The sequence below is a fragment of the Daktulosphaira vitifoliae genome, unplaced genomic scaffold (assembly GCF_025091365.1).
Source record: "Daktulosphaira vitifoliae isolate Bord-2020 unplaced genomic scaffold, ASM2509136v1 Scaffold_5, whole genome shotgun sequence".
Taxonomy (NCBI): Eukaryota; Metazoa; Arthropoda; class Insecta; order Hemiptera; family Phylloxeridae; genus Daktulosphaira; species Daktulosphaira vitifoliae.
The window spans coordinates 18,030,081-18,057,313 of NW_026099576.1; the positions used below are offsets into that span (position 1 = coordinate 18,030,081).

The 27,233-nt window shown below is 24.4% G+C and overlaps 2 protein-coding genes across 11 annotated transcripts; both read right to left on the reverse strand.

The window, feature by feature from the left end:
* Positions 1 to 4,786: 4,786 nt before the first annotated feature.
* On the reverse strand, positions 4,787 to 13,173 carry LOC126906525 (venom serine protease-like). Of its 4 annotated transcripts, none has more exons than XM_050687080.1 (6): positions 12,558 to 13,173; positions 11,265 to 11,528; positions 9,183 to 9,393; positions 5,403 to 5,603; positions 4,995 to 5,312; positions 4,787 to 4,922 (listed from the first exon to the last, which is right to left on the reverse strand). In XM_050687080.1, exons 1-6 carry the CDS (start codon positions 12,819 to 12,821, stop codon positions 4,903 to 4,905), a joined length of 1,278 nt encoding a protein of 425 aa, XP_050543037.1. In that variant the 5' UTR covers positions 12,822 to 13,173; the 3' UTR covers positions 4,787 to 4,902. The 4 variants fall into 4 exon arrangements, with proteins under 4 accessions (XP_050543037.1, XP_050543039.1, XP_050543038.1 ...); XM_050687082.1 differs by having other exon boundaries at positions 11,265 to 11,509; positions 12,558 to 12,673; XM_050687081.1 differs by lacking the exon at positions 12,558 to 13,173 and adding an exon at positions 11,843 to 11,931.
* On the reverse strand, positions 12,560 to 27,068 carry LOC126906522 (probable tRNA (guanine(26)-N(2))-dimethyltransferase). 7 transcript variants are annotated; one of them, XM_050687076.1, is made up of 10 exons: positions 26,649 to 27,064; positions 26,064 to 26,199; positions 25,109 to 25,296; positions 24,287 to 24,518; positions 23,755 to 23,903; positions 23,379 to 23,532; positions 23,091 to 23,317; positions 22,528 to 22,830; positions 21,672 to 21,731; positions 12,560 to 12,707 (listed from the first exon to the last, which is right to left on the reverse strand). In XM_050687076.1, exons 1-9 carry the CDS (start codon positions 26,759 to 26,761, stop codon positions 21,686 to 21,688), a joined length of 1,548 nt encoding a protein of 515 aa, XP_050543033.1. In that variant the 5' UTR covers positions 26,762 to 27,064; the 3' UTR covers positions 12,560 to 12,707; positions 21,672 to 21,685. The 7 variants fall into 7 exon arrangements, with proteins under 7 accessions (XP_050543033.1, XP_050543035.1, XP_050543031.1 ...); XM_050687074.1 differs by having other exon boundaries at positions 12,580 to 12,707; positions 21,638 to 21,731; positions 26,649 to 27,063; XM_050687077.1 differs by lacking the exon at positions 12,560 to 12,707 and adding an exon at positions 20,020 to 20,270 and having other exon boundaries at positions 26,649 to 27,065.
* Between the last annotated feature and the right edge of the window lie 165 nt (positions 27,069 to 27,233).

Sequence of the window (27,233 nt, forward strand, 5' to 3'; positions counted from 1 at the left end):
AATTTAATGAAATAATCTTTTAGTTGTCAAACATTATGTCATTATATATAATTAATGTTCGGATTTTCATGCCAAAAACATAGGAAAAATGCCTTTGAATATGCGAAAATATGTATTTAATTTCTTTAAACAATTACATTACATAAAAATATATTAGTTAGAATAAATATTTACTACTACTATTTAGCAAACTATTACCTATAGTTAATTCATAATATTGTAAAAAAAAATAAAAAAACCTCAATTCCAATCATATTATAGTGCTGCTGTAAAAAGTATTTGATAAGGAAATATGATTAATGTAAGATTTTTTAATTATTTGATAGAAATATGTAAGTGACAAATTGCTGAGAAAAAAGTTCCAAGAAAGTTTTTTTTAACTTTATAACTAAATGTAAAACTAAAAACTGTAGCACAGTATGGACGTGAGATAGTTAGGACTAGTGTAAATGATATCTGACAGTGATTTTAATCACTGTCATAAGAACGCCTCGATGCAAATCTGTAGATAATGTTTAATTCTAACTAAATTAATGAATTATTACAAATGCAACATCAAATTTTATTTCCTTAATTATATCTTGATTAGTAGTTCTTAGATTTAAAAGTATAATTTATGAATAAATATTTAATATAGTAATTAACTATAATATGAAATTAATATTTAATAATTTAATATTGTAATTTTTACCGAGAAATAATAAAAAATGATTAAGTAGTATATTTTGTTACTTCTATAGCAAATATGTATAATAATTAAAAGTTAATGCAATATTTTATTTTTACTTCTGAATAAATACATTGGTCTACAAGGAACTTTCATCGCAATCAAAAATATATTTTTCTAAATCAACTTTTCGCACCGTTTAATCTGAAATAAGACTTTTTTTTTTCACTTCTAAGTTTTGATATCATTACTAATTATTAAATAAACCGAGAATTATAACACAAAAATAGCATATTTTTGAATACGATAGCCTTTTTTTTTTTCATCATGAAAAATTATACATATATATACAGGGTGATTTTTTTATCATAACCCACTCAATTACTTACAGAATAATAATAATTCAAAAATTTGTTTTTATTATTATCTTTAGTTACACATTATTCTTGAATTTTTAACTATGTAATACTTTTTAAGTTCATCCCTTATGCCTTGGAGGGGGGTCAACTTTGTTTTTTTAAATGGTAACACATATTTTTAATTTAATAAAATGTTTGAGTTTTTAATTTAATAGTAAATGGCATTTGAATTTTTAATATAACTTTATTAGCTTATTAGATATAAACATTTAAAGTTTCAAAATTTTGAGTTAATATACATGTATAATACACATGGGATTGTAAATACAGGTAGCTAATTGATTTTTTATGACATCAATATTAGCAGGTACACAGCATTGTTATTATCAATGATAGTAAGGTACATTGTTGTGAGTATAAATACACTAACTGACAATACAAAAAGTATATCTATTGATAGTCATAATTGATAATAAACAATCCGTGACTGTGATACTTGATCCAACTATGCCACGACCCCCCTGTGCTGGGTTTTGTTACTTGTACATATAACAAAAATATTTATTACATTATATTTATGTTTTAGGCAAATAACGCATAATTCAAAGTTTATAGAGTGAACATAAAAAATACTTATTTGTACTGCGAGTATTTAATTATTAAACTACTTTAAAATTCTGTGATAGTTTACCATTTTTCATGTCGATTTTAAAATATGTTAGAAGTCAAAGAAACAAAATTGTTTTTCGTAATTTATGAATGAAGACCTTGGTATAGTTTTACATTTCATTTAAGCTAAACGGAAATAAAGTACACTCATACTTAAATAATATATAATTATAAAATATAGCAGTATCATTAAAAACGTGTTAGGGAGGGGGAAATATAGTTGCCAGTGCTTTAGAGCGCCAGACATTTGAGGGACGCTAATAAAATATGAATACAATTTTTTTTGCATATTATGTATTTTGTTTAAAAATATATTAAATAGGGGCGCTAAATATATTATTGATCGAAGGCTCCAATGACAGTTATCACAGCTTCATAAAAAAAAAAATTAAAATTGGAGATAAAAAAAAAAGTTCTCCCAATACTTGTCATTGGTTAAAGCAAATGTAATAAATCAATGTTAAACAAAATACTTCAATAATTTCCCTGAAAAAGTATAGACAATAAATATTAATAATAGAAAATATCACATATAAAGTGCTAACAATAAATTTGTAGTTTTAATATTGTAGTTTTGAAATGGGGTAATATCGACTATGATTTTAATAAGATTCGCTTTATTTTTACTTTTATATAAAAGCTATACAATTGCTATCGTTGATATCTAAACTATTTACTGTATAAAAAAAGGAAGTCAAAAAGGGGACTCATGCCAATGTCCTCTTGAAAGAATTTATGCGTGTTGGTTTGGAAACGCTAATAATCAAAAGGAAAGCAAGTTGCAGTAATTTGGTGTGAATAAATTAACATATAGATTAGTATAAAATTAAACTTAAAAAAATCTAAAGTAACTGGGAGCCATCAAAACAAAAATATACGTTTTATGAAAAAATTAAAACATTGATAAGTTTACTAAAAACAGTTTTTTATTTTATGTACTCATATTTATTATTTATTTTTCAAATTAGTAGTTTAATATTTTTTTATATAATAAAAATTGATCATTTGGGGCTAATTATAATAAAAAAATAGTAGGGATAAAAAAATAATTAACTTCTCAAAAATCGTGAAATAAATATTAATAAATAAAATCTAACGGTCAATCACTCTGTGTAATCTAGTTCCATATTAGCAATGATATTATTTTATCGATTAATCTTAAATAAATCTATAAACGATTTGTTTTATTTTTGTGCACCTGGAATAATTATTTATAAAATTGTAAGAGACACATATTAAAAATAATTATCTGAGATTATCTACATATATATTTTTTTATGATATTTGTTTTATTTGGATGGTATTTTTTTTGTTGAAAAATTATAATATAACAAATCACAACATATAAAGTAGGTGCTATTAATGCCACCTAGTAAAAAAATAATTGACAAGTAGTGGTTAATGGTTTTACTCGTTTATTAGTGTAATAAAATAAATTAGCGCCTTCAAGGTTTTTCTCTAATGGTTTTCCTTTTAAATATCTTTGACACCCCTTCAATATCACGATAAGAAAACTAGCTTCGTATCATTTGTTTAAATATTCATATCTAAATAAATAAACTATAAAATCTCTAAAGGCAGCTAGAGGTCTAAAAAATATTTTGTCTATTTTTTCGCCAGTGTCCAAACTAATTTAACCTCATTGATAAAGCCTAGTAAAATATCCAGAGCGAAGAAGGAATTTTAGACTGAAAAATTCCATGTTATATATAGCTGTATAAATTTCTTTCGTTTCTGGAGTAGTTAAACTGAAACACACCTTGAAAATATCCTTTTATTAGTTTCATTTAGTGAAAATTACTTAAAATATGCTTTACAATAAATTGAATGCTTTTTGTTCATGTTAAATTTGAAATTAAATATTATAACATTAAAAATTTAATTATTTTCTACGAAGTACATCAGTTCTAGATTTATAATTGTCTTTCGTGAACTAATATAGTAGTAGTATTTTGTTTAGTATTATTTATTTCTTATTGTACAAATAATTAAATAACTTTTGGTCCATCCCTTATCTTTTTAAGCGTAGCAACTTTATTTTTTGATATGACAACATACATATTTAAGTAATAAAAACAATATACAAAGTGTTCAGTAAGTAAGAAACAATTATTATAAACTTCGAGAACAATAGAAACCCGTTTCCTTACGTATTGAACACTCCACTTGAAAGAAAATGATCCAATTAAGGAAAAGACTAGACAATATCAGTTTTTGAACCAGTGAAAGAAGTTATTAACACTTTAAATATTGACAAGAGGAAAGGCGCGAGATAAGTTATTTTTAACATCGCGCATTTTTCTGCTGTCCTACAACTGACCCAAATATAAACATATGTATAATTCCTGCAAAACAGGTTCAAAGGTTATTACTAATCAGTAATTTTCTTAATTAGACTATTTTCTAACTTTTTTGATTGTTCAATGTATCCCTATAAGGAATGGACCTACTATCAAATATTTAATTACTTATACATCCATTTATAAAAAACACAAAAAAAAATTCTCAAAATTATTCTTATCTTTAAAAATTTAAAGATTTTAATGGTCAAAGACAAATTAATCGCTCTCTATATTGAGAATGTTCAGTAAGTAATAAAATAGTCGAATTGTTACATATGATGAAAAACAAGAGAAACCTGTTTACTTTCTTACTGAAAACTATATTTATTTGGTCATGTCAATCATCGATAAGAATTGACAGTCATAACATCTAACTAATAAACTATTTTGATGATAATTACATTAGTTTTTTTTTAAATTGCATCATTAATATTTATTTTTAGGAAAATTAGTTGTATAATTGTTTTTTTAAGTTTTAATTAGGGCTCATTATTATGAACGTCTACTTGGAATATTAAATTGTGTCATTAAGCTAACTTCAGTTCCAAAAAACACAATATAATTTATGCTGTTAATAAAATATTATTAGTTTTTAATAAGTAAGTAACTGTAATATTCCTACATTAAAATGTGTTTTTCTTTTACATCCACTATATATTTTATTCACAAGAACTCGTTGATATAACTTGAGTTTATAAAGAAAATAAATTTAAAAACTTTTGTTGTTGCAGTATCATTAAACGTCGGAGTTCATAATTAATAAAATATATTTGGATAGATTTTATTTATATTGAACAACAATAGTCATTTAATGTACTTTAAAAAGTATACTGTAAGTTATAATGATCTTCTTTTTTCATATAATTCAACTACAAAATCGTTGTCCTAAAATTATTAAAATATACATGTGAAATGACTTATTTTAAAAAATGTAAAAAGATCTCTGTAATTACTTACCCGCTATAACCGATCTGATCCAAAAGAGATGAATTGGAACTGTTAATTTAGTATTAACAGATGGCGATTTATCTATACATGCTACCCCAAAACTAATTACACCCACAATCGTAAGCTTTCCATTACTCGGGTCTGTCCAAATTAGTGGTCCTCCTGAGTCTACTTGACATGAGTCCGTTTTGGGAAAGAATGTGCACATGTGATCGCGATCTGCTGCATATTTATAATGTGAAGTGCACCTGGAAATGGGCACCACCTTTAAGAAAGTTTTCTGCAGAGTATCGGATATAGGACCTCCAAAATTGATGGTACCCCAACCTGTTAAAAAAAAAAATTACCAAATAAAAGTATGAATTAAGCTGACTTTAATTTTCAAACGGTTTTAATTAATTAAGATTGATTTTTTACCCAAAACTTCAACGGTTTCTCCTACGAAATCTTTATCGATATATCTAAACGGTAAACATGCTGGCCCCACCTTTGATGAAAAAGGTATCACCTCATGAGTCTCCACAATTGCTAGATCATGAGTTCGAGATGACATGTTAAAGAATGGATGCATGTAAATTTCGGTCACAACCAACAATCTAGCAGAATCTGTGTCGTTTCCTGTCAACGAAATTAAAATCATGTGTTGTTTCTAATTTAATAAAACTAAAACACTAATTTTTTAGATATTGAAATTAAAAAAATTATAATGCATCTATAATTTGTGACACTTTTTTTTTTTATTAAACATTAGATAATACATTAATGTAATGGTTTGAATTACTGGATCAAATAGAAAATTTGTTTTTTTTTTTAATCTAATCATTCTTTCAAATTCTAACTAATCAAATACCAAAATATTAAATATGGTATTTATTTTTTTTAATGTTTAATATTTCATTATAAAAACTAGTGCGTATTACGAGTACGTGCGGATGAAGTGAAGCGTCTTTCAGAGTCATTCAACTGAAAGAATATTAGTTTTATATTGGAATACAATATAAAACATACACCAAAAATGTTTAATTTCAATTGATATTAATTTAATTTCTTATTAATTTTCTTATTCTATTGTCACGAAAGACATTATGATAACTGAAATAATGTAAGTTTTTGATGGGACGTTTAGCAGATATCGTGTAAAAATTGCATTTATTGAGTTTTTTTTTTTAATTAAATTATTTAACGAATTTTAAATAACATTACTTTAATTTTTGAAAATACAGTGCTAAATTATAATATAAAATATAATTTATTACTTTCTATTATAATTTTTTAATAGAAGTTTAAATAGATAATATTTATTTTTATTTACATTTTTAATAAAACATAGAAAAAATAGCTAATGCTGGAAAAGTTACTTAACGATGTCCGATTTTCTTTATAATGAAAGAGCTAGATAACGTTATTCTAGTAAAATTATTCGCGAAGATGAAAATAATTTTTTAGCACACCGTGACCCTTTAAAAATTTTATCAGAAACGCTTACAGCCGCCAGCGTTTTTCAAAATATAAATTTTTTACCAGATTACTCTGAAATCTGTTGATTTTTGATCGAGTTATGAGCTATTTTTTAAGTACGTACATAATTTTTAGGAAGATACGATTTTGGTTTGCGCGTGTATATTTTATTTAAATTGTATACACATAGTTAATTAAATATATAGCTATTACATTTATTTATATTATATATATATATTTAATTATTTAATTATACAAATAAATGTAATGCCTAAATGTATATATATATATACAGGGTGATTGACTAACTATGCCTCACGAATTTTCTTTAAAAATATTAGTATTATCGTATATGTAATTATTTTATTTGTTATAAATCTTTGTTGAGCTACTTGACAAGAAAAATGAAGATTCAATCTTCATCCCTCAACCCTTAAATCAATATCAACTTTAGTTTTTCAAATAGCAACCCAGTTTTTTTTTTTATTAATCTTGTTAATAAAAAAAAAAAAAAATCAATTTTAATAAATTCTAAGCGAGATATTACTATTTAAAGTTTAGGGGATTTAACAAATAAAACAGTAGTCGGGTAAATATAGTATCGTTATTATTTAGTGTACCGATAAGAAGTGGTAGCGCTTATCGATTTACGATCCATAACGTTCTCGTCTGTAATGATTTTTTCTTAATAAATCCTAAACTTTAGAGAGCCGTGGAGCGCTTAATATTTAATAAAATAAAATATTTTTTTTACAAAACATTTTTTTTTTATTAAACTAAATCTAATGGTATAAAAAAAAAATAGTGTTGCCATTTGAAAATATGAAGTTGACACTATTTTTAAGCAAAAGGGATGGTGTTAAAAATTTAAATTTTCTCGTGAAACATCTCATCAAAGATCCATAATGTTAAAAAAAAAAAAATTGTTTATAACTCTTATATTTTCAGAGATAATTCGTGAGGCATAGTTAGTCAATCACCCTGTATATATATATGGTGGGTCGGTGTGGCCGAATCGGTAACGCGGAGGTGCTTGACGCGCACTGACTCGGGTTCGAAACTCGGTCACGTGGCGGTTTCATTTACCGAACGAGAGATTAGTTCGATAATTGGAGCCGCCATTTCTCGCTCCGGTGACGTACTAACCACCTGTCCCGAAGTATAAATGGTTAAGAAACCTCCTCCTTTGGGTCAGGACGCTATGGCCCTTAATGGACTGGTAAAGCAGAAAAAAAAATTTTTTTTTATATAACATAATATAATAAATTACATTTAATCATTATTTTGTTTTCATAATTATTTATTATTGGCAATTTACTCATTTCATTATTAATAAAAAGAAATAGCAAATATAAATGAATAAATTAATAAGAATATATGATAAATATAAATAATAAATATTATCTATATTTATTTTTATTAATAAGAATAATAATTAATAAATTATATTTTATGTTATCATTTAGCTATAATTATCTATTTTTCTGATTATGTGAATATAAATAAATACTATAATAAATAGATTTATTTATTTTATTCATTATGTATACTTTTTTATTTTAATTAATGTAATTATAAAAATAAACATGTTTAATTAAATTATAATATAAAATATGTGTAGCAATTTAAAAGTGCATTAATATTTTTAATTTAACATGTATGCAATTTTTTATTTTTTTTTTTAATTCACATCAAGTGAATTAAAATACCAAATTATAAACTAATAAATTAGTGTTATTAAAAAGTAATATATTAATAAATAAATATTTTAATTTTAAAAATCAAGTTGTGTGAATTTAATACTCAAAATTTATATATTTATATTATTACAATAAATTTGAAAAAATTGTGAAAAGTAAACGTTTATCGAACGTACATGTTTATTATGAGGAGCTTATTAAGCAGTCGTATTGATGAAAACTCCATTTTAGTGTAATAGTATTAATATGCGTATCTATTAATAGATAAAACCCTTAATTGGCTAAGACAGAGTTTAAATAGAGTACGGTAAGAGTAAAAGTATCTTAGATTATCATTAACCATTCAGTAAATCAGACCAAAAACAACACTTCGTTAATGTTATCATAAGTTTAATGATCTAACTCGCAGAATGATGTATAGCAGTTACGATCATGAAATAATTCAGCTATATTATAATGACTCAATTTTGAAAATATTATATGAGGTTACAAAGAAAATATATATAGAGCGTCAGTAAGTAAAAAAATGAGTTTTTATTGTTTGTAACAATTGACCTGTTTTCTTACTTTTTGAACATTTTGTATAATTCGTTTTTAGTATTTTATTATAAATTCATAAAGTCTAGCGTTCTAGTGGCAATTTTTCAAAATTTGTATATGTGTGAGAAATGGGTTATTTTATATAGTTATTTAAAATACAGTATTGATTATTTTTTGTGTAATATATACTTTTTAAATATTTGAGTACGTTTCTACTGATGGGTGTTTTTTTCATTAAAATCAATATCATTGATTAATATTTCTTTATGTCCCATGACACCAAAGGTTAATTGATTAAAAACAAATTATAAATACAGTAACTTTGAAAAATCTGTTAATGAAATTAAAGTAACTAGTGTTTTTAGTTGATAATAAAATAATTATTACGGCAATTATTGAGTTCGTAATTTTTACTTATCACCACGTTTTCCCAGAGAATTATAACTGCCTTGCAGATCATATCGAAGATATACTCATCATAGAGGAATGTTTTTTTTACCTTTTGTAACATCGTGATCGCCAACCAAAAGACCTATTTGGTACGGATTTGCAAAATTTAAACAATGAGCAGCGGTCAATGCGTGATGTTTGCTAATGATTGTTGCACCACAAAATAAGTTGGCCGTCCGGCTATCTATTAATGAAGCCATTAATGGGAATTCATTGACGCCAGTTGTTCCTCCGTTGAGATCTTGATCTTGAGTTAGAGGCTGTAAAGAATAATATGAAAAAGTTTATTACAGTTTGGAAAACGTCTCTAAAAATAAAAGTGTAAAATGGGTTGATGAAGTAAGCTTTTTGAAACATGAAAATATCAAGTTATTTATGAAATATGAATCAACTAGTATACCAAAATAATATACTATTACATTTTTCATCTTTATTTTCACAAAATAAATAACAATGGGGACAATTTATATTTTTAAATATTTTTTCGGCTAGATTTTTAATTTCAGCTTTTATTTTGTTTATGTATATGGGCAAAAGAGTATTCATTTAAATGGCTATAACACATAGAAGTTACCAAATTAATTTTATTTTAATTAAAACATATGCTAATAATTTAATTAATGATGTTATTTTGAAATCGTGAGAAAATATTGTTTTTAAAATGTTATAATAATTTATAAAATATAGAGTTAACTTTAAAATCCATCAACAAGTTGACATATGTACAAATTATAATGCAGGTTTTTAATTAAATTTTTTTGGCTATTTTAAAACAAAACATCATGAAACGGTTGTTTAGTATTCTTAATCCCCAAAATAATTGTTTACGCGTTAAATTTAAAAATGAAACGTAACTCTAAATTTTCATTTTTATAACTTGTACAAAATATGTAAATCACAGAATATATGGTATGGTTTACAAATAAATGTGACAGTCGAACAAGCTGTAATATTCTTGTACCCGCATGATAGGGGCTAAAAATATTTTCATTACTATTCTATATAATGCGCCAAAGAATTTATAGGTTACCAACGCCTTATTTTGAAAAGGTTTTGCAGCAAATAGTAATATATATTCCTAAAATATTATCCTAATTATTTTATATTAATCCCGTAAAATAAACAGTTTTCAGGAGATCATTTTACATAAATAAATTATGAAATTGCTCTTAAGGAACAAAATATCTCTTCATAAAGTTTAATGAATATTTTAATTAATAATTAATAAATAATAGTTTTTTTTGGAAATTTAAATATAATATAAGCGTATTTAACTCCATATTTTTATTAGAAAACATTAGTTATTCTTTAATTAAATCAGAACTAACAATAGCAAAATGTTAGATTAATAAGTTTACACATAACAAAGTCTAACTTTGAACTTTCAAAATCTCTAAATTTATAAAAAAACTAATTGATAAAAACTGAGAATTTTATTCAAAACTTATTTTGGGTAATCTAATCAACATTCAGATGTGTAATTTTTAGTAAAAATCGTGTTGTATTTATTCATAAGTTTATTTGATTTCACTTGGCGGTTAAAATAAATTAAATCGTTTCTTAAAATATAAATACATGTTAAATGTATTAAGTAATGTCATTTATGATTGATCGTATTTTATTTCATTATACAAAATCCTAGCAAAATATAATCATGAGACTTTGAAAACTTGTAAAGCTTTAAATATAACTTTAAATGAAATTTTGAGTTATTCTATTTATTAAATTTACACAGAAAAACACTTTAAATTTCAAAGTGCGTGATCTTGTGATACTTGGCTAAAAATATTAATTAGAATGTTAGCTAATAGTTGTGTAATAAAAAAAAATTAAGCAGGTATTTTCGAATAAATATATACGATTGATAACAATAATTATTGATTTACATAAAGTTAAATGTATAGGTTTTAATCTTTTTTCTACGAGTATATTTCTGCAGCTGCATATTTTAATTTATTATACGGCCACAGATATGTTTTATTTAAATGATTTTCTGTATCTGATATCAGTTTAATGAGTATAGAATTAATCATTAAAACTTCGTAAATACAGTATCAACGATACTTTCCATCAACTCGAATAAATTTCATAATCATTATGAATAAAATAAATATAAATTAGTAATGTTAACCTTATTCCTTTTTCCACAATCACATGCTGATGAGTTAATTGCAACTTCCTTTTGAATCTGTTTGGTATGTTTGGAGATTCTAGCCGCCAAAGAGCATACAAATTTTCCACCTTTGCTATTAAATTTTGATCTAAATAAGATGCTTATTTTATTAGAACGACTAACGACTGTGAATGACTTTGGTCCACAGCGTCGAACACCGTCCACAAAACTTTCATCGCCCGTTCTGGATAATATCATGACGTCTGTGTCACAAAAAGGGCTCTGAATTTTTTTAATTAAAAAGAAAATTATACATAAGTTGAATTGTTAAGTATTAAATACTATTGATTATTAACATTTATAATGTATTTTCAATGAAATATTTTTTATCAACAATCTTACAAAAAAAATTTCTGCAATTTTCAAAACAGGATAACATAATTAATTATAAAGTGTATTAATGCATTTTATAATAAAAATTTTAATTGAAAAAATTCGTCGGATTAATTATTTTTCTTACTGTGTATTTAATTATTTTAATTAAGCATTTCAGATTAGAACTTTAAAAAGTTAAATAAATAGTATATACAAATTACCAAATCTTCGTAACTTATCATTTAAGTAAAGTTTGAAAATAAAACAAGTGTAAATTATGTGTTATACTTGATAAATTATTATGCTAACCATTATAATATAAAACAAACAATGTATTCAAATACTTATATATGAATTATGTTGTACACTTTAATATTATCTTATTAATATTTTCTTTAAATATGGTATTAATAATACTTCAATAAAGTAAACTGTTTCTTCTTTATGTTTACTAAAGAATTATCATAAAACTTAAATCCCTAGTTACATTTTATCACTAAGCTTAATATTTCATAAATTTATAATTGCAAACTTATATTATAAAATAATACGAGTTAGCCACAAACAATGACAAATTTACTGAGAAAGCGTAGTAGGTCTTAACTTCTTTGTATTTACTCAGTATTAATATTCTTATCGGTATTCAATGTGCCACAAATGGAATTCTGCGAGGTTCCAGAGATAAATAGGGTTCCTATTTATTTGTTTTTTATGTTATGTATATAAAATTAACTAATAATATTAATGATTTAATTTTTGATCGCTTTATCACATCACTCAAAATCTACAGTAATAAAAGATCACTTAATGGTATTAGGTAGTCCAACGCCTAAATAAGAGGGTATATCTTTAAAACTATTATTGTTTTCTCAAAAAAAAAAAAAAAAACTAAATGCGTCTTTAACAATAAAAATATAACTTATAGTTATACTTTACATTTGGTACATAAAACTCTTCACAGTTTAATACTAAACGAGCAGAGGTTGAAGTTGACTTCGCATACCATCTGCATTCTTGGCCTGGTGTGTAACGTTCCGGATAGCCTGGCGAGTACAAAAAGTATGAACCGTTGCCAGGCTCAATCACCTGAAAGAAATCACATCCGTTAAAGCGATACTCATTATTTTCATCTTGTAGTTTGACGTCCAACTGGGCTACTGTAAGTCCTACTATTAATATAACGCGATAAAATGCTAACATTACGTATGTTTGTTTTGGATGTAATGAGACAGAAAGCTCCTCGGCCAGAGACCAGCCGATAAATTGTCCAAGTAGCCTTGAACAATCACAGTTTGTTTTAACATTAACATAATAAATTTTAAATCGATAGCAACTAGGTCGTAATTCATTTTTAGAACTTGGAGAGTGTAGCGATAATAGTCAGTCATTTCCTCGTTCAAATTCTCATGCACCTATACGATAAATATATTTCCACAAGCCCCTTTTGTAGACACTGTTAGAATAATATTTTTTTTTTTGCATAATTATGCGAGTATATATGTTGATAACATAATCCATTATGATTGGTTTATAGAATAACGAGGAAAAAAAGTGTTTGAATTAAGCTTCGATATAATTCTAGATACTAACCGAAGAAAAATAAAAGTGTGGTTTAGTTAAATGTTTAATAGGAATAATTTAAAATTAGTACATAACACATTAGTCATTTAAATATTCCAGGTGAAAAGTAATTTTTATTTAAAATTTCACTGAACTATTATTAAAACAATCTTAATACTTATCCAAGAAAATATCATTCACTTTTATAATTAAAATTTGAAGCAAACATTTTTTACCTCATAATTTTAAACAAATCAATTTATAAAATGTCAAAAGATTTAGTATAATATTTAATAATGACTATATCTCACTTGGGTAGTCATTCTTTTTTTTTTAGTATCAATAATTTAATTTTTATTTACCTTTATGTGCATGTATTTTTCAATAATTTATAATTACACTGTTAAAAAAAATAAAAATGTAAATTGCAGGAGTTATGGGATTAATTCTTAATAATTCAGGTCATAGTATTTCGGGGTCACCGATTCCTATCATTTCTCTATCAACTCTCTCTCTTCATCTTATTCTTTTTAGTCGCCTTAATCCCAACTACTCAGAATCGGGCACCATTATCCTAAACTTCCACTTGACACGATCTTCCTCGTGATCTACGTAGACTTCTCTATTAACTCTAATTCATAAAATAATGCGTATTTTACATTTTTTAAAGTGTGCAAGCTTTTAAAGCTACATAGATTTTGTAATAACTGTCACAAATCAAAAAAAGTATGCTATATAAAATCTATAAAAATGAAAAATATAGTAAAATACTAAAAGTATAATTTTTTTTAACTTAAAATACATTTTACATTGACACTTCTTAAGTTTAAAACGCTATAACTTCTTGAAATATACACAAATTAAAAAAATATGGTACGGATTGATTCAAAATTAGATAAATTAAAATATAGTTACTAACATAAAAAACGGTAGCACAGTGGGGTCGAGGCACAGTATAGACGTGGCATAGATGAGATAAGTATAGATGATATCTGACAGTGATTAAAATCACTATCATAAGAAACGCTTCGATGCAAATCTGTAGATAGTGTTTCCTTTAGAGAAATTGGTGAAATATTTTAAAAGCAACATGAACTCTTATTTCTTTAATTATATCCTGATTAGTAGTTCTTTGATTTTAAAATATAATATATGAATAAATACTAATTATAGTTTTTAAATTTAGTATGAAATTGTGAGGCCAGCTATGATGTATGGTTAATAGTGTTGGGCGGTTGATAAGAAAGTAGAGCAGAGAATAAGTGTAGCAGAGATGAGAATGCTTAGTTGGATGAGTGGAGTGACTAGAGAAGATAGGATAAGGAACGAGCATATAAGAGGAAGTATAGGTGTTGCGTCAATCGTGGATAAGATGACAGAAAATAGACTTAGATTGTTTAGTCATGGTATGAGGAAAGAAGAATCGAAAGCTGTAAGAACAGTTATAGAAATGAATGTTGAAGGAAGAAGAGATAGAGGAAGACCAAAAAAGAGATGGAGGGATGCTATTGAATGCGATTTGAGGACAGCTGATGTGAGCGTAGAAGATGTGGGAGATCGTGTCAAGTGGAAGCTTAGGATAAGGGTGGCCGACCCCAAGTAGTTGGGATTAAGGCAAAGAAAAAGAAAAATATTACCAGAAATTCCGGTGGCAATTGACATAATATGATTGTTGTTTCGGAATGTACAATTTAGCGTTTAGTTGGGTTTAAATAATATAGCGTCAAATCAATTACCTACTCTATCGGTTGTATCTCAATATACACTACACTTTAATGATACAATAAATAAATAAACTCACACATACACACATATGCATTTATAACATTGTGTCTAATGTAAGTATAACATGATAAAAAGTAACCGTAAAATGAAAAAAATGGAATATAAATTTTATTACTCATATTAAATGTAATGTAACTCGAAAAATATTTGTTTAAATGAAAAAATATAAGATTATATTTTTATTTATAATTGTCTTTTAAACAACTTTTGTGCGAAACTTTTTTTTGTAAGTTAAATATTTTTTTTTGAGAAAATTAAGAAAGCTCATATTTTTGAACTTTTGCGAGGATTTAAAAAAAAAGCTCAATTCCAATCTTGAGGACTATTAGTATGTCATTATACATATTTTAATTCAACTTTTAAAAAAACAAAATTTTTTCCGCAATTTTTCCTTTGTTGACAGGCCTAGATGTCAATTTTAAACTTGTAATTGAGCTAAAAGTTATGGTAATATATTCAATTTATTTTACTATAAACTTTCATAAATCTTTATCAAAAATTTTTCATCAACTTTAAAGAACCAAAAAAATAGGTTAAAATTGAAAATTTGGACTGATTATTTTTAACATATTAAAAATCAAATCAGTAATAATTTGAAAACAAATTTTTTTTTCTTTTAATTATTATTTTATATATATAATTAGTAATAATATAAAAAATTAGAAGTGATAGAAATAGTCTACTTGCAGATTTGAAAACAACGCGAAAATTTGATTTAGAAAAGTATATTTTTGCTTCTGATGAAAGTTCCTTGTAGTCCAGTGCATTTTTTTATAGTAACAAACAGTTTTTATTGAAAATTATTGTATCAAGCCCTTTAAATTTTTATACACGTAAAAGTAAAGCAAAATATAACTTCTTTATTATTTTTATAATTTCTCCGTTTAAATTACAATATTAAATATCAATTTCATACTAAATTTAATAATTATAATTAGTATATATTCATATATTATATTTTAAAATCAAAGAACTACTAATCATGATATAATTAAAGAAATAAGAGTTGATGTTGCTTTTGGAATAATCCACCAATTGCCTAATTAAAACAAAAAAAAAAAAAGTTTGTTGGGAATTTTTTCTGCTATTCTGCAAAATTACTCCTTCGTTGACTAGAATGAATCATTAAATAGAAAATTTTATGAGAATTAAAACAATGTTATTTTTAAGATTAATATGCAGTCAGAAAGTTTTATAATTATTATTTATTGTAAATTTATCAGAAAAACTCATTATTTTTTGCATTTTTATCGTAATAGAACACTTAAATAGAAATCATAGTAATCATTTCTAAGTAATTTTTGATATTTAAAAAGATTCTACTATTGAAATATCCAGAACTGAATTAATTTTAATGATTTACTTTAACTAAAAAAAAAAAAGTTAATATTTTGAATCCCTCTTGTGGGCAGGTAAAGGGTTAGATTTATAAAAAAAACCAAATGATAGATAAAGACATGCATCTAAATAAAAAAAAATATACTGATTTGGTCATTTTTGATAAAGTTATAACAATTAACAAAGTTATAAGTTTTATACACTGGACTACAAGGAACTTCCATCAGAAACAAAAATATACTATTCTAAATCAACTTTTCGCGATGTTTTAAAATGTGCAATTAGACTTTTTCTATAACTTCTAAGTTTTAATATTATTAAAAAATAGTTTTTACATATAAAAAAAAATAATTAAGAACAAAAAAAATTGTTTTAAATTAATACTGATTTGATATAATATTTAATATTAATTTGATTATTAATAAGTTAAAAATAAGGAAAATGACATATTTAACCTATTTTGTTAATCGTTTAAAGTTGATTGTTGTAAATGTTTATAATAAAAAAAAAAAATTTATTTTACCATAACTTTTAGCTCAATTGGTAAGTTTGACATTGACATAATTAAATAGAAAATTTTATGACAATTAAAAAAATTGTATCGTTAAGATCAATATGCAGTCAGAAAGTTTTATAATTACTATTTATTGTAAATTTATCAGAAAAGCTCAATATTTTTTTGCATTTTTATGGTAATAGATAACTTAAATAGAAGTAATAGTAATAATTTCCTAGGAACTTTTGTTGTTTGTTGAAAAGATTCTATAATTGAAATATTGAGAACTTAATTAATTTTAATGATTTACTTTAACTAAATGTACCAATCAAAACAAAGTTGTTAAAAAGATTTACTCAATTGAGTGTATTATAAAATTTGATTATATTTGTAAAAATCAATTGTTAATTCAGGAGAAAAAACAATCATTTTTTTTAGAAATGATTTATATAGCAACATGTTACAAAAAAAAATTGTAATATTATAGTCTAGTAGTAGCACACACAAATAGAGTAAAAAAATTATTAAATTACAAAGTAAAATGATTTAATTTTGTAGTTGAAACCTATCATATCAAACTTCATTCGTTAATAAATATTTTGAAAACATTAGAAATTAATGATTTTAATTGTCTTTATGGAGACGATGTAATAACTAACTGTTTAATTGATAAATTAGAATTTTTTTTTCAATTTTTGAGAGTAATATCTTCAACTAGATACGAATTGTAGTAATTTGACGTATTGTTGAAAAAAGTAGGTCAAGTTAGAGCAGAGAAAATAAATGATAGTCACAAAAAAATATCTTCTCGGCTTTGCATCGAAGCGAAAACTTAAAATATAGTAAAATAATTTTAATACGAATAAGAAATTTCTTCTTGCAAGGGGCGACTAAAGTGATGGGATCCTTGATCTTTATTGAAGTTATTGAATCTAAATGTGATAAAAATCAAACGAGTTAAAATTTATACTAACTTAAAAAGAATTAAGAAAAAATGCAAAAAATTCATTGCCATATGCGGGTTGGAACCTCGTACCCCAAGCGTGTAAAACATAAATTTTACCAACTCGGCAACCGTACGTTGCTTCCGGCGGTTGAAAAATTGGCTATTTAAGCTAGTTCAAATTTCAAAGTTATTTTTCTCGACTTAAAAGAAACAAACATATTTAAATAAGTTTAACTATCTATACTATATCAATTTTAATTTATATAATATTTATGAAAATCTGTACTCCCCTTGTCAGGTATTTTAAAATAAAATAAAATACAAAACCCAGAATTTTAACACAAAAATAGCATATTTTTGCATACGGTAGTCATTTTTACCATGAAGACAAATCCAGAGGTCAAATTTTTTTTTTTCACATTAAAGTATATTACATAAGCTTTAATTTAAGATATATTTAAAAGTGTCAGTATTTCCGGAATACTTTCAAAAATTAAATTGAAAATATCGTAGTAACAATACGCATGTTTAAAGTTTTGACCCCCCTTGTTAAAGGGGTATGATCCGATTTACAAAAAAAGCGTGCCAGATGAAAGGGGTATATCAATATTTATTATAAAAAAATAATAATATAGATCCATACATTTTTCCAAAAGTTATATAAAATATAAATTAAATAATATAACATATAAAATCGAGATTTTTTTCACGGAAATCGTACGTTTTTCTTTAACTTTGATGTCCGTTTTCACCACGAAGACAAGTCCAGAGGTCAAATTTTTTTTTTTCAAATTAAAGTATATTACATAAGCTTTAATTTAAGATATATATAAAAGTGTCAGTCTTTCCGGAACATTTTCAAAAGTTAAGTTGAAAAAGTTCTACTTTCTATACGCATTTTAAAAGGTTTGCACCCCCCCTGTATAAAGGGAAATGGTCCGATTTTAAAAAAAAGTATGTCGAATGAAAGAAGTATATATAAAGTATTTATTGTTAAAAAATAGAATTGATTCATGCATTTTTTAAAAAGTTATAGCATCATAATGTTAAAAATTGTAAAATATAATATCAAGAATTTTTTCAAAAAAATAGCATATTTTTGCATACGGTAGTCATTTTCACCATGAAGACAAGTCCAGAGGTCAAATTTTTTTTTTTCAAATTAAAGTATATTACATTAGCTTTAATTTAAGGTATATATAAAATTGTCAGTCTTTCCGGAACATTTTCAAAAGTTAAGTTGAAAAAGTTAATTTTTTGTAAAAAAGTTACCATTTTGAAACCCCATCCTTTGGGCTGTTAAAGGGTCAAATGTTCACAAAAATATATAAAATGATAGGTAATTATCTAAGGTATCTATAAAAAAAAAAATTATATTGATTCGGTCATTTTTAAAAAAGTTATGGCAATTTTAAGTAAAAAAAATTGAAAAAATATCGAAAATTAGCGATTTTTAAATTTGTAATTTTTTGGGGGATTTCCCCCATTTACGGGGAACGAGGGAATTTTTTTCAATTTTTGAGGGTAATGTCTTCAACTAGATACGATTTGTGATCTTTTGACATATTGTTCATCAAAATCGGTCCAGCGAGAGCTGAGATTGAGCGTTCACAGACACAAAAAAAAAAATAAAAAAATAAAAAAAAAAACACATCATAGTAAAATTAATACCTTCTCAGCTTCGCATCGAAGCTAAAATAGCTGATAGAGAAATTCTGTGGTCATTTTCGAAATCGGCGAACTCTAAATACTTAAAATGATACCAGTACAACTGACAACATTTTTTCCGAGCATTGATATGTTTTTGGACATATTTATAATTAAATAATACAATTTATTTGACCAATTAATCACTTATAAATTCTTAATGAAGAAATACTTCTTATAAGTTATAATTCGATATTAATAATCATTATTGGAATTTTTATCACAGAATTTGTCAATAATTTAATATTAAATCATTGACAAATTATTTAAATTTTGTCTAAAACTTTGAATAAAATAACAGGCAGTATTGAAGAAGTAAAGTAATGATATAGCATGGCATGTGAGAAAAACATCTATTATGCATCTCATAATGTGTATAATTTGATGCACTACATAAGTAGAGCGGAAGGAAATATTTCAAAGTTAAGGTCTAGAAGAGAAAAAATGTACTTAAAATGCTAAGATTACAAAAGTTATGTTGAAAATGTAAATATTAGGTGATTTTATCAGCTGGTAATAGTCTATTTAATAGTAGCTTTAGATCAATAAAAAAAGTAAAACGATCATAACAAAAAATACAATAATTTTATTTCAAAAACATTAAAAAAATATATTTATACAAAAAAGGCAACACAATTTAAATAAAAAAAGGAAAGTTAAATAATATGTTCAATAATGGAGGATCAATTTATTTATTTAGTGTGTAATATTTCAAATGCTACAGCAGCATTGCTCATCAGCATTTCTAATCAAATTTTTTTTTTCAATATTGTAATTATTTTACGAGTAATGAAGTAATTTATGATAATCTGATCACCTGTATAAACATTTTTACTTCTTTAAATTCTTTTAAATTTATACTATTTTAATGTAAGTAGTATTAACTAAGTAATGCTGAGATACAGAAATTATTAAAATATAGTAAAACTTCAATATAATTTATTAAATAATTAAATGGTAAAAATAAAAGTTTGTTGGTGATCTAATATAAAGAAATATATCATCTTTAGACTTACATTTTTAGAAATTAAAAATTGTTTAAATTTTAATATTTGTTTTCAAATTTTTGATGCAGGTATCTTCTCAGAAAATATGTCTTCTATATGTTGGATAGATATTATCAGTTTTATAATAAAATTCACTCTGCTTATTCTGAAGCATTTTATATGATATAAATTGATGTTACTACACGTTATTTTTGGGGTTATAGGTAGCATAGTTCCCCCATTACATGGTCGAGATACATTTTATTTTTATTTGGAGAGAAATGTGAAAAATTGTCTTATGTATATCAACCCTAATTATGCCCCAATGACTGTTGTTATATTATTTGTGATGTTTTTACAATTGTAAATTTAAATTAATTTTGTCTTAAAAACTTATTTATAATTAATAAATTTTGTATTTAACATTCAAAATATTGCAATAGATGTATAGTTAAATTGTGATACAACCAAAGTTTAGTAAATATTTCGGGGTTTTAGAATTATTCTGATAAGGTAGGACCTATTTTCTTAAAAGGATATTATTTTTTTATCATTAACTTATCAAATAATTAAGAATTGTTTATTTTGGATGATAATTTTTGGTGAATCATTGAGAAATATCAATCAATTAGAAGGCGAACAGAAAAAAATACCTTAGCACACAAGTAACTTTTCAAATATGCATCAAAATTAAAATTTACTTCAAGTGTTACATATTACTGATCACTACTATTATCTAAAAGTAAGACTAAAATAAAAAATTTATAATATTTATTACTTTAATATAAAAATAAATATTTCAGGTGTATAATAACTTTAAATTATTTACGCACACCTGAATAAAATGGTTAACCTGAACTGGTACTAAACTTAAAGGCATCTATCTGTATTTATCAAAATTATTGAACAAATATAAAATAAATCGTTCACAATTAAGAGAAATATAATAGATAAGTCAAAGTTTATTAATGAATAATGATAGAGAAACATAACAAGAACCATAGTGAAACACAATGTATGAGTATATCAGAAAATTTTCTAATGTTTATAACTTTTTAATTTTCTTGACAAACATTTTTTTAGAAATAACTCAATTGGACCCTAAAATGCATTTTTACCTTCAGAAAATAATTAAGTTATTAGTGTTATTCAAATAAACAATAATTTTTGTTAATTATATAATTAATAAATACATTACTGTTTATAATAATTAGTATTCATTAATAACATACACAAAAATGAAATGTTATGTTGACATTTGAGTTTCCCTTTTAACTTCAGTAGTTTTTTGTCTAAAAAAATTAAATATAACAAAATTTATTTTCAAGTATTTTTGTGTTTTTAATAAATAAATAAATCACACCAACATTTTAAATAAACCACAATTAAATATTTAAAGGTTTATTTAGCATTTTAAATGGCGGTACTTAATAAATGGCTAATTAAGAAAAATATGAATATTAAATTAAGTACATATATAATGTTTAATATTATAAAGAACACAAATAAAATATTAGACAAGTGTAATATAACTATTTATCATCAATAAAATTGCTATAGATAAACTAGAGAATAAGGTATTTTAAATTTTAACTTATATACTATTTTATATAACTTTTAAAGTAAGGGTACATTCAGTATTGCATCTAAGCAGGGAACCACATCGGGATAGTGTCTCTCTACCTTCTCTCTCATCAGAAAATAAAAATAAGGTACTTTTTTCCAATGTAAGTAAGCCTGGGACTTGTTTCTAACACATCTTGCACAACCGGTTTTCACAACAATAGGTACATACAATAGGTAAATACAATAGTTAAAATTACATGTTAGAAATACTTGATTCTTTAAACAAAAAAAAATGTCTTTTTCTATTTATCACTTATTCATCAAATTTAAAAATTTGTTGAATTTTTTTTTATATTAAATGGTACCATGGCCATTCTCGCCAGGGAATATGAGAATAGAACTACTCCCATGTTAAAAATAAATATATAGTGAATATGAATTTCAGGAAAGTTAGTAAAAAAATGTTTTACGCATAATACTTTCTAAAATAAAAATATAACAATATCTCTAAATGGAACTTACTTAGAGTTTCCTTTTGTTCCAGGTCCCCAATATGGTGCAGGATTTTGTTGGTATCTGACTAAACCTTGCAAAGATTTTGGTACAATATTATATGTCTTATCAAAAATTATTTCAACTGTAGGACTTTTAGTTAAAATTGTTCTGGCAGCTACTGAATCATGTAGTCTTTTTTCAGAAACTGGATGTGTTAAAACCCAGGTTCTTATGACATCCCAAACAATAGTTTGAGGAGCATTTGTTTTTATGCTGTTAGGTGCACAGTGAGATGATGAAACACGATAACCTGCATTTACTAATGCTGAGCTAAAAATAACAGTAATAATATGTAAAAAATTTATAAGAGTCATTTAAAATAAAATGCATGTTAATTGTTATTAAATACTGCCATGGAAAGAAACATAAATCATTCTTAAACAGAATATAAAAAAAAAATACATTCCAGCATATAATTTCATGTTTTATATATATATATTGGTACTCAGATCAGGAAAGTAAAAATGTTATTGTTGTTTCACTTATGTTACTGACATATAATTTTACTTATATAAATATCTACTACTTACAAAAAATATCTTAATGGCATTGCTTCACAATGGACAGTATTAGTCAATGATGGTACAGTATAATATAATGGTATGTCAAGTAATTCTTCTTGCATCATAGTTAACATTCCTCTCATTCTTTTTATAGTGTTAAATTTTTTTTCAGCATTTTCATCTCTAATGAAATCACATAATTTATTCAAGAATTCAGTGTTGTATAAAGGTCCTGTCCAAATTGGACCACCAATCTATAATAAATATATTCCTATAATATATTTCTCTATAAACATAAATTTAGAATTTACTAACCATATGAGTGAATCCGCAATGTTCACATTTTTTATCAACAGGAGGACCAGAATTCAGTGTAAACTTAACATTTTTAGAATCAGATTTAGCTGAACCTAATGGAAATAAAGTTGTAGTATTACAACCTCTACACTTAAACACTGATGAAATTTTGCTACAAATAATAATTTTATATAAATGAATAATATCAGTAAAATAACATTTTAGTTTCTTGTTTAAAATTTTTTCATTGTATATTATTATAAATGTTAGTAATATTATATAGCTCAGTCGTACAAGAATCAAACCTTGATATCTGTGTACTAAGGCAAAACAAATTCTGGACTGAGCTATAAAATTTAAAAATTATAAATTTCAAATAGTTAGTAATACTAACCTAGACATTGTTTTGCACATAAAAGGACTTGTTTTCACAACCACAAAAACTCTAATATAAAAGTCAGCACTTATAGATAATAATGGTTCCATGTAGCGACCATAACGAGTACAAACATTTGTTATTGTATGTAATACAATTCTAAGAGCCTGAAAACAAAAATGAACCTAATACTTAACATTTTTAAATAATATTTAAGGTACTACTAATTTTAGTAATTATGAAAGTTCTAGATTAATAATAATATTTTTATTTATATCAAATTAAAAAATATAGAAAAAAAGGTACTAAAAAATAACTTTAAATTAAAAAATATCCTACATAAGACATATTATTATTAGTGATGTAAGTATTTTCATGGCTACTGAATATTAAAAATAAGTTGTAAAGTCAAAAAAAAGTTATTCCCATCTCTTTGAAACATAGTTGCACAATAATATTTTTATATTGACAATTGTAAGATACTTAAAAAATATTAAATAATAGGATTTCTTGCCAAAATGTTCACTAAAACTGAAAAATGAAATCATACCATTTCATGACAGGCAGGGGATTTCAATGATATAGAACCATATTTAGCATAACATGATTCTGGTGTATTACCAGCCAAAACAGCCATGTCAGTACATGTCACTAATAATAAACCATTGTCGGCTAAACAACAAATTGCTGAATCCAAAAGATTAGTTGGGCATCCATAAGGGTCCAAATCAACAACATTAAACTTTGAATCATGTTCAAACTGCCTTTTCCTCATTACATGTCTATTTTAACAACAAAAATATATTTTAAGTATATAGATGTATATATCTATAATCAATAGTTTATTTTATTTAAAGCAATTTATATAAATATTATTTAAGATGAGTCACTATAATTATTTATAGGTAAAAATAATATTATGTACTAAAAAAAATGATTCTCTCATTAACTAACGACAAGACCTTATTCATACAATTTAAAAAAGTATACTATTATGGTATTAATGAATACTTTATTAATATTTATATAAAATATAAATTTATAATTTTATTTATTAGAAATTAATTTTATTTCTAATAATAAAAAAAAAGATAAAATTTTTAATCATTTTTTTGTATTTTATAGTTGCGAGCACTTGACATTTAGTTCTCATAATAAATACACTCCATGTATGTATATAGAGAATTTTTCACAATGATTTGATTATTTAAATATCTTTAACAAATATAAACTTCATAATAAGTGAATTTTGTCAAATTTTATTTAAATTTTTCTTTAGACTATATATTTGCAAACATGAAATGTTAATTTTTTGTATGTATTAAAATGTTTAAACTAAAAATTAGTTCTAATTATATAATATAAACCATACCCAGCATCATAATGAGTTGATGTCACTAAGTTATTAACATTATTTTCTTTAATATTTTCATTCATTATATCTACAGCTGTTTTTGATATGTCATTAGCAAATATTTGCTTTATTCCAGGTACTTCAAGAGCATACCTTATTGCTCTTAAACCAGTTGCCGCCATTGCTTCTAAAACTTCTATACCAGTCTATAATAATGATTATTAGTAATTATATTTTTATAATATAATGTAATCTAATTTATATGATGAAACAAAGAAATTAGTTTTATGTTAATGGGTTTATACTTTTTATATGTGGGTTTTCTAGAAGCTAAGTTTCTAGACAAGTCTTATATTTTATTAAATTTCTTGTGTCTATCATGTAAAGCAAGACTTCATGAACATGGGTGGTATGGTGATTCTGTTAGGTGCAAAATGTCATTATAGTGTTAATTTCATGTAAGAAAGTCCTGAGAGATTTATTCTACCTCTTAGTAGATTTATATTCTTTTACTTAAATGAAAAAATTCATTGTCAGTATCCTTCTAAAACCCTTAAGAATTATAAATACATTGTAATGACTAGTAAACTTGTTACCAAGTGAAAACTATTTTGAAGATGTTTAATAGACACTCATAACAAGGTAAAGCATTAGAGCCTATCTATCACAAATTGTTTATATAAAAAAATATCACATTGATCCTTGATTGACTCTGCACTATCATTTAAACATTTTTTAAAGTCTAGAAGAAATCAAATTTAAAAATTTGAAACAGGGATGCCACTAGAAATATATTTTAAAATAGAGATAGTAGAGACCATTTACCAACATCTTAAGTATATTTAAATGATATAATTGGGAGAGATGGAATGAGAAAATTTCAGTTCAAATTCAATTATTTAATTATAAAAGAATTTGTCATACAAAAAATAAACAGTTAATTAATTTAATTTTCTAATTGATGAAAACTTACTTCATATTTCACCCCAACTTCTAATTTTATACGTTCTGTTTCAGATGTAATATTTTCATTTGGTGATCTGTGTCTTTTTCTGTTTTTTTGTTTTTCTTTAAAATGAATTTCAGAAAAAACTGATAATACGACAATACTAAAAAAATTACTTTAATAAATTTCATTATAACTACAATGAAGTGTTAATTTTAATAATTATTTTGTTTATTTTTATTGATACAATTCTAGTATGGTCACCTTTATTTTACATTAACTTTCACAGATTATAAATATAATACAATTTTTTTTATAGAATTTAAATGAGGTAATAACTTTATTTTGTTTTTTTAATATAGAATATTTTTATCCTTTACTTATAATAATCTTATATTGATTGTTGAAATTTTGTAACTTTTTAAATGCCATCTTTTTTGTAATTAAATTAAAAATTATATAGCAATGGTATAAATGGTACATAAATTTTCATTTCTATATCATTTTTATAGTAAACCTATGAGTGAATTGGATCAATTTTTCATTATTTAAAATTTTATTCATACACTTAAATATTTAATCCCATAAAAAAAGACTAATCTCAAAATTTACCTTAAATCTCTGTTAAACTCTTGTACTGGATTGTAAAAAACTTTACTAGTTCCAGGAACACGTATTTTTGCCTTTCCTTCAAGTATTTCTGTAAAGTCTAGTGAATTCTCCATTTCAATTAATTCATAAGTGTTATAAATTATTTATAAGGAGTGTCTTAGAATAAAAAATTGAGAAGTTGAACTTAAAAATTTGAATTTAAAATATTTTCCACACTTAACTGTTATAACTGATAAGGTTTTCATTAGTATACTATCTCTCAAATTATTATTTATTTTGTCTTACTCGTAAATAGAAGAAGTTAGAAGACTGCTCAACAAAAATAATGGGTAAAAGTTAAGTATGCCGAATACACGAAATATTACATTATCAATATTTTATACCGACATATAAAAACTGACTATAAAATATAGTTAATTTTTACATAATTTATGTATTATTGCAATATCTGTATCAATTTTAATCGTTGTCAAATAGTTCCCCTAGATTTCATGTATAGACATATAAATAATGTAATTATATGATTATGTTTTTAACAATAAATTATAGAAGTTATGGGAACTAGTGTGAATTGGTAAAAGTGGT

Excerpts from the sequence above, each read along its gene's own strand:
- LOC126906525 (XM_050687080.1), bottom strand. The coding sequence starts at position 12,821 with ATGTTAGCATTTTATCGCGTTATATTAATAGTAGGACTTACAGTAGCC. Across the intron at positions 9,394-11,264 it reads ATTGTGGAAAAAGGAATAAG|CCTCTAACTCAAGATCAAGA; the intron begins GTTAACATTACT and ends TATTCTTTACAG. Across the intron at positions 5,604-9,182 it reads CGATCACGATGTTACAAAAG|GAAACGACACAGATTCTGCT; the intron begins GTAAAAAAAACA and ends TTTCGTTGACAG.
- LOC126906522 (XM_050687076.1), bottom strand. The coding sequence starts at position 26,761 with ATGGAGAATTCACTAGACTTTACAGAAATACTTGAAGGAAAGGCAAAA. Across the intron at positions 25,297-26,063 it reads AAGTTGGGGTGAAATATGAA|ACTGGTATAGAAGTTTTAGA; the intron begins GTAAGTTTTCAT and ends TCATTATTATAG. Across the intron at positions 22,831-23,090 it reads ATGCCATTAAGATATTTTTT|CTCAGCATTAGTAAATGCAG; the intron begins GTAAGTAGTAGA and ends TGTTATTTTTAG.